We start from the raw sequence: 12,947 nt of genomic DNA, 5'->3' as shown, positions 1-12,947 counted from the left end.
AAAATTGAATAAACGAAAAATTTAAAATCTAAAGAAATATTGATAAAATGAAGGACATGAAAAAGGAAAAATTGTGATGCATATTCAGTCAAGAAAATGAAAATTAAAAACCGAGAAAATGAAAAATAAAAATCAAAATCTTGAAAAATTGAAGAAACGAAGAATTCAAAAATCGAAAGAATAAAAATTGAGAAACGAAAAAATGAAATATGTATGTAACGTAAAATCGAAATATTAAAAACTGGAAATCCAAAAATCGCAAAATTAGAAAATCGAGGAATTGAAAAATCAAAGAAGAAAAATTTGAAAAATTGAATAAACGAAAAATGTAAAATCTAAAGAAACATTGAAAAAATAAAAGACATGAAAAAGGAAAAATTGTGATACATATTCAGTGAAAAATATGACAATTAAAAACCGAGAAAATGAAAAACAAAAAGCAAAATGTTGAAAAATTGAAGAAACGAAGAATTCAGAAATCGAAAGAGTAAAAATTGAGAAACCAAAAAATGAAATATGTATGTAATATAAAATCGAAATATGTATTAAAAACTGGAAATCCAAAAATTGCAAAATTGGAAAATCGAGGAATTGAAAAATCAAAGAAAAATTTGAAAAATTGAGTAAACGAAAAATGTAAAATCTAAAGAAACATTGAAAAAATAAAAGACATGAAAAAGGAAAAATTGTGATACATATTCAGTCAAAAATATGACAATTAAAAACCGAGAAAATGAAAAATAAAAATCAAAATCTTGAAAAATTGAAGAAACGAAGAATTCAGAAATCGAAAGAATAAAAATTGAGAAACCAAAAAATGAAATCTGTATGTAATATAAAATCGAAATATGTATTAAAAACTGGAAATCCAAAAATTGCAAAATTGGAAAATCGAGGAATTGAAAAATCAAAGAAAAATTTGAAAAATTGAATAAACGAAAAATTTAAAATCTAAAAAAATTGATAAAATAAAGGACATGAAAAAGGAAAAATTGTGATACATATTCAGTCAAGATGAAAATTAAAAACCGAGAAAATGAAAAATAAAAATCAAAATCTTGAAAAATTGAAGAAACGAAGAATTCAAAAATAGAAAGAATAAAAATTGAGAAACGAAAAAATGAAATATGTATGTAACGTAAAATCGAAATATTAAAAACTGGAAATCCAAAAATTGCAAAATTGGAAAATCGAGGAATTGAAAAATCAAAGAAGAAAAATCTGAAAAATTGAATCAACGAAAAATGTAAAATCTAAAGAAACATTGAAAAAATAAAAGACATGAAAAAGGAAAAATTGTGATACATATTCAGTCAAAAATATGACAATTAAAAACCGAGAAAATGAAAAATAAAAATCAAAATCTTGAAAAATTGAAGAAACGAAGAATTCAGAAATCGAAAGAATAAAAATTGAGAAACCAAAAAATGAAATATGTATGTATGTAATGTAAAATTGAAATATGTATTAAAAACTGGAAATCCAAAAATTGCAAAATTGGAAAATCGAGGAATTGAAAAATCAAAGGAAAATTTGAAAAATTGAATAAACGAAAAATTTAAAATCTAAAGAAATATTGATAAAATAAAGGACATGAAAAAGGAAAAATTGTGATACATATTCAGTCAAGAAGATGAAAATTAAAAACCGAGAAAATGAAAAATAAAAATCAAAATCTTGAAAAATTGAAGAAACGAATAATTCAGAAATCGAAAGAATAAAAATTGAGAAACCAAAAAATGAAATATGTATGTAATGTAAAATCGAAATATGTATTAAAAACTGGAAATCCAAAAACTGCAAAATTAGAAAATCGAGGAATTGAAAAATCAAAGAAGAAAAATTTGAAAAATTGAATAAACGAAAAATGTAAAATCTAAAGAAACATTGAAAAAATAAAAGACATGAACAAGGAAAAATTGTGATACACATTCAGTCAAGAAGATGAAAATTAAAAACCGAGAAAATGAAAAATAAAAATCAAAATCTTGAAAAATTGAAGAAACGAAGAATTCAAAAATCGAAAGAATAAAAATTGAGAAACGAATAAATGAAATATGTATGTAACGTAAAATCGAAATATTAAAAACTGGAAATCCAAAAATCGCAAAATTAGAAAATCGAGGAATTGAAAAATCAAAGAAGAAAAATTTGAAAAATTGAATAAACGAAAAATGTAAAATCTAAAGAAACATTGAAAAAATAAAAGACATGAAAAAGGAAAAATTGTGATATATATTCAGTCAAAAATATGAAAATTAAAAACCGAGAAAATGAAAAATAAAAATCAAAATCTTGAAAAATTGAAGAAACGAATAATTCAGAAATCGAAAGAATAAAAATTGAGAAACCAAAAAATGAAATATGTATGTAATGTAAAATCGAAATATGTATTAAAAACTGGAAATCCAAAAATTGCAAAATTGGAAAATCGAGGAATTGAAAAATCAAAGAAGAAAAATTTGAAAAATTGAATAAACGAAAAATGTAAAATCTAAAGAAACATTGAAAAAATAAAAGACATGAACAAGGAAAAATTGTGATACATATTCAGTCAAGAAGATGAAAATTAAAAACCGAGAAAATGAAAAATAAAAATCAAAATCTTGAAAAATTGAAGAAACGAAGAATTCAAAAATCGAAAGAATAAAAATTGAGAAACGAATAAATGAAATATGTATGTAACGTAAAATCGAAATATTAAAAACTGGAAATCCAAAAATCGCAAAATTAGAAAATCGAGGAATTGAAAAATCAAAGAAAAATTTGAAAAATTGAATAAACGAAAAATGTAAAATCTAAAGAAACATTGAAAAAATAAAAGACATGAAAAAGGAAAAATTGTGATATATATTCAGTCAAAAATATGAAAATTAAAAACCGAGAAAATGAAAAATAAAAATCAAAATCTTGAAAAATTGAAGAAACGAAGAATTCAGAAATCGAAAGAATAAAAATTGAGAAACCAAAAAATGAAATATGTATGTAATATAAAATCGAAATATGTATTAAAAACTGGAAATCCAAAAATTGCAAAATTGGAAAATCGAGGAATTGAAAAATCAAAGAAAAATTTGAAAAATTGAATAAACGAAAAATTTAAAATCTAAAAAAATTGATAAAATAAAGGACATGAAAAAGGAAAAATTGTGATACATATTCAGTCAAGATGAAAATTAAAAACCGAGAAAATGAAAAATAAAAATCAAAATCTTGAAAAATTGAAGAAACGAAGAATTCAAAAATCGAAAGAATAAAAATTGAGAAAAGGGAAAAGTGGATAACTATAAATCCAAAAATTGTAAAATTGGAAATTTTAATTTGGAAAATCGAGGAACGAAAATCAAAAATTGGATAAAGGAACAAATTATAATATCGAAAGAAACATTGAAAAATAGAAGGAATGAAAAATAAAAATTAAGAACTTGAAAAATTGGGCAAACGAAAAATTGAAAAATCGAAAATTTAAAACTTGAGAAACTGAAAAATCGGAAAATGAAAAATTGTAATATCAAAAATTGCGAACCAAAAAACTGAAGAAACGAAAAATTTAAAATTGAAAGAAAAGAAACTGAGAAACGAAAAAACGAAATATGTATCTATACATATAACGTAAAATCGAAATATTAAAAACTAAAGAAATCGGAAAATCGGATAAGTGGAAATCCAAAAATTGCAAAATTGAATAAACGAAAAATGATAAAATCGAAAGAAACATTGAAAAAATAAAGGACTCGAAAAAAGGAAAAATTGTGATATAAAATCGAGAAAAAGAAAATTAAAAACCCGGGAAAACGAAAAATAAAAATCAAGAATTTGAAAAATAGAATTCAAAAATCGAAATATTGAAAATGAAGGAATCGTGGACTAAAATAAAAAATCAAACATTGAAATTTTGAAAAATTGATTAAACGAACAAATTATAAAATAGAAAGAAACATCGAAAAAATAAATGAAATGAAAAACAAAAATAAAGAAGTTGAAAAATTGCGCAAACGAAAAATTGAAAAATTAAAAATTGAGAAACTGAAAAATCGAAAAATGGAAAAGTGTATACAAAAGATTGCAATCCAAAAATTGAAGAAACGAAAAATTCAAAAAACGAAAGAATAAAAATTGCAAAGAAAAAAGGAATTATGTAATGTAAAATCGAAATATTAAAAATTAAAGAAATCGGAAAATCGGGTAACTGGAAATCCAAAAATGGCAAAATTGAAAAATCGGTTAATGGAAAAATCAAAGATGGAAAATTTGAAAAATTGAATAAACAATAAATTATAGACGATCACAGTCAAGGCCATATTTTGAATTTTTGAATTTTTCGCGGGCTTTCAATTTTTTTTCACATGCCAATTTAAAGTACTTTGCAAAATTGGTATACATATATTTCTCTTATATTATACGTGATTATTTACCATTTTCAGTTTTTAAAATTTAAGAACGAGTAATATTAAGATTTTGCAAATTACTACTTTTTTATTTGTATAAAATAAGCGAATTTTTTCTATAGATTAAAAGATTTTGTTATTTCCTTAACACATACTTCAAAAATAAAGTTTATACGACTTTGTAATTTAAATTATTGCAAAATTTTCATGATTTTCCTAAATCACTCTTATTTTGCCCTTAACGCGTATTGCTGGTTGCCTGTTTAACAGGCGCTGCCATGTATTCAGTTAAGGAATGCGTATAACCTCTTCGTTGTGAATAAGTTTGTTATTTTTTTGTGGACACTCGTAAATCATACTGTGGGCATTTTTGGGCTGTACTACTTTTATTTGTTTCCAAGGTAAGCAGTCATGACAAAAAGGGGGACGTTAAATCTACTGAGTGATTAATTTCTAATACAGATGTCACGAAAGCGTTGTGCTGCACCTGGATGTACATCAGCAAGCGAATCGACACACTCTTTCTTCACTGTGCCAAAATCAGCAGCAAAGCGAAAATTGTGGGAAAATTCGCTAGATATATCACTTCGTGAAACACAAGTTGTTTGTGAATTGCACTTCAAAAAGGAGGATATTACAAAAGAACACATTTTCTATCGACAGGATAAGACTATTCTTCAAACGGTTGGTAACCATTATTTTGAAAGCGCCAAGTTGTCAATGTCAGAGTGCCTACTTCTAATACAGGGTGATTTTTTTGTCAGTTCACGCCTGGATATGCTTGAATAGGCAACACATTTTACTTTTCATAAACGACTTCGTTTTAAATTTTTTATAAACAATAAAATTTTCTTATTTTGCAGGTTGAAAAAACCCCGTCTTAGTGACCAAGCTATCCCTAACCCTTTTGTCGTTCAGCCTGAGTCCGCGCAAGAAAATGTCTCAGAACTGATAACAAGTTGTTCAGAAAACGCCGTTTCCAACATTTTCAATGACCTCTACTCCAGCAACATTCCACTTTCCCTTCCACCATCCTGGGCGAAAATAATTCCCGTTAATTCAACTCTAATTGTTTTTGCAAATTTTCATTATAATGAAGTTGGCATCGTTCCATTCAAAGAAGTTGTAGTGAATGTAACAGGCGAAATCAGTTATCAATGTTTCGGTAAACCAGTACTAGGTGACTTCGACTCGTCTTTGAGTACATTGGAGTCTTTGGAAACCATAATTTTTAAATTTGATTCACTAAGCGTTTGTAAAGGTACTACAGACATTGAGAGTTGTCCAACAGTGATCAAAGATAACTGTGGAAAGTACAGACACACACTTTGCCCTGTTATTCTCCATGAAGCTTCTCTCAGACTGTGTCGTTTTTGTTCAAACGTAAAAAAGAGTTGTTGACGTATATTAAACTTTAACATCTCTAAAGAGTTTAAATTTATAATAATTTATTTATAAAGTCATACGAGAAAAAATCAGTTTAAATAAGTTATTTACAAATAAAGAAACATGTTGTGTGTATGTTTCAAGTGAATTTTCCCATAACAAAATTTTGTGGTGACGTTTATTCCATCAAATTTCCCGTACCAACCGTATATTCTATGTACAGCCGTGGACGAAACCAAATTAGACGTAAGGAGAATATTCTATGGACATGCCTCTTATCTGTCAACAATCAACCTGTGGTCTGTCAAAACATAACCTAAAACTTTCAAGCGCACGTGCGTGCTTGTATAAAACTTTTATTATTCACTGTTTTTGGGAGAACGAAGTAGCAAATTAACATGGTTTGTTATATTTTTTAATTTTTGTGTGATATAATTTCCAATTTTTACATTCCAGACCAAAATCAAAGACTTGGCAAAGTGCAAACACCCCAACAGCCGTAAAACAAATGCGCTAGTAAAACAGATAAAAAAGTCAGTATAAGAACGTTTACTACGTGCTGACATTATTGTAATATTTGAAACAATTTTAGGACCAAATCGCGTGAAAAAAGCAAACAGGCTGGCAACATAAAGTTGAATCTTTTAGGGGAGAAATTGTTGTGGTTTCGAGATAATTTGGAGCCCAATTCTGCTACATACACACCTGAACTTACAATAAAAGTTATTGAAACGTAAGTTTCGCTCAAGGGTGATTTTCAAAGTTTGAAATTTATTTTTATTTTTAGCTACTTGGGGAGGTTTGATGAGGAACTGGAACAAATTAAAATAAAACACTCAATAGGTTGTAGGAAAAATCGCCAACATGCTAGCAGAGAAGATATTATTAATTTAACAATCAAGAAAGAAAGAGAGGAATTTAATTCCTGTGGTTTAGGTAAATTTGAACTTTTTTGTGTTTTGTTGGCATAACTAAATTCCCTAAATGTTGAGTGTCAAATTAATAGATCGATTCTGTAACTTGTTATGTTAATAACATTCTGTTATCACTATGTAAACACAGCTAACATTCTGTTGTTGCTATGTAATAACATATTTAACATAAATTGCAATTCGCTAAGCTTCTTTCTGTTATGTTAATAACATTATGTTATTAAAATACTCTGTAAAATAACAGAGACATTTGAGTCAATGTTATTAACATAATGCGGTTATTTTGAGGTTTATTAATTAATAATATCACAAATTTGACTGAGGTGGCAAAAGAAGTAAAATGACAGAAGTGGATGATTTTCTACCCGTTTTCGGTTACTTATTATTAGAAGACGAAATTCAACGGTAGGTCTTTCAATTCATAGTATTACTAAAAATATTACAATACATGTATTATATGAACAGAATGAGAATTCGCCTGAGAGAGCTTCGCGACAATCAAAATTCCTTTGAAAATTTAACAGAGACGGAATTTAGAAAGTCCTTTCATTTTAGCAAAAATATGACCCGTTTCTTGCTGGAGAGGTTGGAACCTCATTTGGGAAATCTACGTGCCAGTGATATTCCGGGATACTTAAAAATTTTAGCCACATTGAAGTTCTTAGGCCATGGCTCCATACCAACACTGCGTAGGAATGTCTTCTTCTGTTGCCATGAGTCAACCATCGGTTAGCAGGGTCATGACTTAAATTTGTCACCTAATTAGTGAAATTTTAATGCCTGTCTGGATCTAGTTCCCAACGACAGCAGAAGCGATAATATCTACTAAGCAAAAATTTTATGAAAAAACACATTTTCGTGGTGTATTTGTTTGACAGTGACAGATGATGAAAATGGTGTCATTACTTCGAAAAATAACATTTTCGGACAAATGACACATCTGTTATTTAGGTACTAACATAACGGTTTACAGAATACGACATTTGTTGTTTTATGTTAACGTCCTGATAACATAGCAATTTTAATAACAGAAATTTAAAATAACATAATGTTAACTGATTGTTACAGAATCGACCTATTAATTTCCTTCATTGTTACAGAAATTCCTGATTTACTGTGTGTTTCCCAGTTTACCCTTCTAAAGCAGTGGAACGGCGAATTAAGATTTTTGCCAAAATTTAAACTCAAAAGATATAGCAGAAGTCAACTGGAGGCTCCTATTACAAAAACAAGTGAAAAGGAAAACTGTCAGAAAGGAATGACTGTTAAAACAAATGCATTAATGGATACTGATTAAAAAACTGCCAAAAGTGTATTTTATTTATTTTTAATAATTTAACGTTTCTACGTGATACTCAAAACATGTTCCACACGGCATTTTGTTGTAGAAAAATATAAACTTTGCATTTAAGCTCCGCCCCCCGTCTCACGACCAATAAAAAGATCAGCTACAATTGAAATGTGACTGGTGGGTGGGGCTTATCGTGTGATTTTTTTATAGATAATCTTTCAACAATAAAATACTTAAAATATCAAATGGTAAATTTGGGGTTGGAATTATGTTTTGAATATCGTGCTGTTGAAAATAGGTAGGTACACATTAAGAAAAAGAGAGCAATAGTTAAGCCCCCTCTTAGTTGTGATGAATTTTTTATTCGTTGTCAGATAGAGGGGCGGAGTTTAATTGCAAAATCCATATTTTTCTACAAAAATTTACCATTTTAAACGTATTGTTAAGTTTCTTCTTCTTCTTCTCTTCAGTTTTTAAGAAGTGACATAAACTGAAGTGAAATTGAAGAAAAATTCAAACATCCAGAAATCCAAAAATGAAAAATTGAAAAATTTTAAATAAAAAAATTAATAAATAGGGAGAAATTGAATATTAAAAGATTGAAAGTTCGGAATCTTGAAATATCGAGAAATCGAAAAATAAGAAATTGAAAAATTCCGAAACTAAAATATCAAAAACTTGAGAAATGGAAGAAAAGAATCGAAAAATCGAGAAATCTAAAAATCGAAACATCAGAAATCGTAAAATTGAGAAATGTAGAATTGAAAAACACAAATACAGAACAAATGAAAAATCAAAAAATCCAGAAATCGAGAAAAAACCAAAAATTTAAAAAACTGAAAAATTAAATATCGAAAAATTGAAAAATCTAAAATTTAACAATTGAAAAATCGCAAAAATAAAAAACCGAAAACTTGCAAAATGGAAAAATTGAAGAATTGAAAATGTGGAAAAAAAGTAGAAATTGAAAATTTTCAAACCTGAAATGGTGAAAAATTGGGAAATCAAAAAACTGAACAATCGAATCATCAAAGAATTGGAAATTCGAAAAATCGGAAAGTTCAAAAAATGACAAACATCGAAAAATCGAAACATCAACGAAAAATTTAGAAATCGAAAAAGCAAAAATTGAAGAAACGAGAAATTGAAAAGTTGAAAAATCAAAAAACTGAAAAATTGAGCTGATAAATCGAAACATTGAAAAGTCGAGGAAACAAGAAATCGAGAGAAGTTAAATACTAAAAAATTGAAACATCGGGATCTTGAAATATCGAGAAATCGAAAAATAAAAATTGAAAAATTCCCAAACTGAAACATGGAAAACTTGAGAAATGGAAGAAAAGTTTAAGAATCGAAAAATTGAAAAATCTAAAAATCAAAAAGTCCAAGAATATAAAAAATCGAAAAACCAAAACCAACATGTCAATAAATCGAAACATCAGAAATCGTAAAATCGAGAAATGTAGAATTAAAAAAAAATACAAGAATTGAAAAACCCAAATATAGAACAACTGAAAAATCAAAAAATCCAGAAATCGAGAAAAAAACAAATATTTAAAAAATTGAATAATTAAATATCGAAAAATTGAAAATCTGAAAAAAAACTAGAAATTGAAAATTTTCAAAAAACTGGAAATTCGAAAAATCCAAAAATTCAAAAACTGACAAACATCAAAAAATCGAAACATCCACGAAAAATTTAGAAATCGAGAAATTGAAAAGTCGAAAAATAGGAAAGTTGAAAAATCAAAAACTTGAAAAATTGAAGAACTGAAAAATGGAAACTTTGAAAAGTCGAGAAAACAAGAAATCGGAAAATCAAAACATCCATAAGCCGAAAAATTGAAAAATCAAAAACTCGAAATTCGAAAAATCGAAAAATCCAGAAATTGAAATGCTGAAAAATTAAGAAATGGAAAACATGAAAAATCGAGAACTCGAAAAATCAAAGTCAAATTAAAAAAAAAATAAAAAAAATTGATTCATCGCGGCGGTGCGGATGGGTGGGGCTTAATTTTTGACTTTTTTTTCTTAATATGTGTAGTTATCTTTTAACAACACGATACGTAAAACATGTTCCACAGGGTGCTATCTTGTAGAGAAATGTGAACTTTGCATTTAAGCTCCGCCTCCCGTCTCACGACCAATAAAAAAGATTAATCACAATTGAGATGGGACGGGTGGGTGGAGCTTAACCTGTGATTTTCTTAGTACATATAGATAGTCTTCTTTCAACAATAAAATAGTTAAAATATCAAATGGTAATTTTGGGGTTAGAATTATGTTTTAAATATCGTGCTGTTGAAAATAGGTACACATTAAGAAAAAGAGGGCAATAGTTAAGCCCCACCCACCCGCCCGTGTCTTAGTTGTGATGAATTTTTTATTCGTTGTTAGATAGAGGGGCGGAGTTTAATTGCAAAATCCATATATTTCTACAAAAATTTACCATTTTAAACATATTGTAAGTTTCTCCTTCTTCTCTTCAATTTTTAAGAAAAGAAAATGAAAAATTGAAAAATTTTAAATAAAAAAAAATAAATAGAGAGAAATTAAATTTAAAAAAATTGAAACATCGGGATCTTGAAATATCGAGAAATCGAAAAATAAAAATTGAAAAATTCCCAAACTGAAACATGGAAAACTTGAGAAATGGAAGAAAAGTTTAAGAATCGAAAAATTGAAAAATCTAAAAATCAAAAAGTCCAAGAATATAAAAAATCGAAAACCAAAACCAACATGTCAATAAATCGAAACATCAGAAATCGTAAAATCCAGAAATGTAGAATTAAAAAAAAATACAAGAATTGAAAAACCCAAATATAGAACAACTGAAAAATCAAAAAATCCAGAAATCGAGAAAAAAACAAATATTTAAAAAATTGAATAATTAAATATCGAAAAATTGAAAATCTTAAAAAAAACTAGAAATTGAAAATTTTCAAACCTGAAATGGTGAAAAATTGGGAAATCCAAAAACAGAAAAAATCGAATCATCAAAAAACTGGAAATTCGAAAAATCTAAAAATTCAAAAACTAACAAACATCGAAAAATCGAAACATCAACGAAAAATTTAGAAATCGAAGAAGCAAAAATTGAAGAATCGAGAAATTGAAAAGTCGAAAAATAGGAAAGTTGAAAAATCAAAAACTTGAAAAATTGAAGAACTGAAAAGTCGGGAAAACACGAAATCGGAAAATCAAAACATCGATAAAACGAGAAATTGAGAAATCAAAAAAAACTTAAAAATCGAAAAATCAAAAGACCGAAAAATTGAAAAACCAAAAACTCGAAATTCGAAAAGTCGAAAAATTAAGATATCGAAAAATCCAGAAATTGAAAAATTCCTAAAATTGAAATGCTGAAAAATTAAGAAATGGAAAACATGAAAAATCGAGAACTCGAAAAATCAAAGTCAAAAAATAAAAAAAATGATTCATCGAGGCGGTACGGATGGGTGGGGCTTAATTTTTGACTTTTTTTTCTTAATATGTGTAGTTTTCTTTCAACAACACGATACTTAAAACATGTTCCACAGGGTATTTTCTTATAGAGAAATATGAACTTTGCATTTAAGTTCCGCCTCCCGTCTCACGACCAATAAAAAAGATTAATCACAATTGATATGGGACGGGTGGGTGGGGCTTATCCTCTTAGTACATATGGATAGTCTTCTTTCAACAATAAAATAGTTAAAATATCAAATGGTAATTTTCGGGTTAGAATTATGTTTTAAATATCGTAGGTACACATTAAGAAAAAGAGGGCAATAGTTAAGCCCCACCCACCCGCCCGTGTCTTAGTTGTTCTGAATTTTTTATTCGTTGTCAGATAAAGGGGCGGAGTTTAATTGCAAAATCCATATTTTTCTACAAAAATTTACCATTTTAAACATATTGGGAAGTTTCTTCTTCTTCTTCTCTTCAATTTTTAAGAAGTAACATAAACTGAAGTGAAACTGAAGAAAAATTCAAACATCGAGAAATCCAAAAATCTAAAAATGAAAAATTGAAAAATTTTAAATAAAAACATAATAAATAGGGAAAAATTGAATATTAGAAGCTTGAAACTTCGGAATCTTGAGATATCGAGAAATCTAAAAATAAGAAATTGAAAAATTCCGAAACTAAAATATCAAAAACTTAAGAAATGGAAGAAAAGTTTAAGAATCGAAAAATTGAAAAATCGAGAAATCTAAAAATCAAAAAGTCCAAAAATATAAAAAGTCGAAACATCAGAAATCGTAAAATTGAGAAATGTAGAATTGAAAAATACAAATACAGGACAAATGAAAAATCAAAAAATCCAGAAATCGAGAAAAAACCAAAAATTTAAAAAACTGAAAAATTAAATATCGAAAAATTGAAAAATCTAAAATTTAACAATTGAAAAATTGAAAAATCTAAAATTTAACATTTGAAAAATTGAAAAATCGCAAAAACGAAAATCCAAAATAAAAAACCGAAAACTTGCAAAATGGAAAAATTGAAGAATTGAAAATGTGGAAAAAAAGAAATTGAAAATTTTCAAACCTGAAATGGTGAAAAATTGTGAAATCAAAAAACTGAACAATCGAATCATCAAAGAATTGGAAATTCGAAAAATCGAAAAATTCAAAAAATGACAAACGTCGAAAATCTAAACATCAACGAAAAATTTAGAAATCGAAGAAGCAAAAATTGAAGAAACGAGAAATTGAAAAGTTGAGAAATCAAAAACTTGAAAAATTGAGCTGAAAAATCGAAACATTGAAAAGTCGAGGAAACAAGAAATCGGAAAATCAAAACATCGATAAAACGAGAAATTGAGAAATCAAAAAAAAAATAAAAATCGAAAATTCAAAAAGCCGAAAAATTGAACAACCAAAAACTCGAAATTCGAAAAGTCAAAAAATTAAGATATCGAGAAATTCAAAAATTGAAAAAATTCCCAAAATTGAACTGCTGAAA

At 27.2% G+C, this 12,947-nt stretch overlaps 1 protein-coding gene across 1 annotated transcript; it reads left to right on the top strand.

Annotated features, from left to right (window-relative positions):
• The first annotated feature begins 5,271 nt into the window (after window positions 1–5,271).
• Window positions 5,272–8,019, top strand: LOC135128685 (translation machinery-associated protein 16 homolog). The gene is made up of 5 exons (XM_064055698.1): window positions 5,272–6,175; window positions 6,231–6,307; window positions 6,367–6,507; window positions 6,562–6,710; window positions 7,807–8,019. The coding sequence occupies exons 1-5, from the start codon at window positions 6,173–6,175 to the stop codon at window positions 8,001–8,003; spliced, it is 567 nt and encodes a 188-aa protein (XP_063911768.1). The 5' UTR covers window positions 5,272–6,172; the 3' UTR covers window positions 8,004–8,019.
• The last annotated feature ends 4,928 nt before the right edge of the window (window positions 8,020–12,947 follow it).

This window comes from Zophobas morio, unplaced genomic scaffold, assembly GCF_036711695.1.
Source record: "Zophobas morio isolate AGI-343-1 ecotype UQ-CSIRO unplaced genomic scaffold, CSIRO_AGI_Zmor_V1 ptg000014l, whole genome shotgun sequence".
NCBI lineage: Eukaryota > Metazoa > Arthropoda > Insecta > Coleoptera > Tenebrionidae > Zophobas > Zophobas morio.
This window is presented reverse-complemented; position numbering and strand designations above follow the sequence as displayed.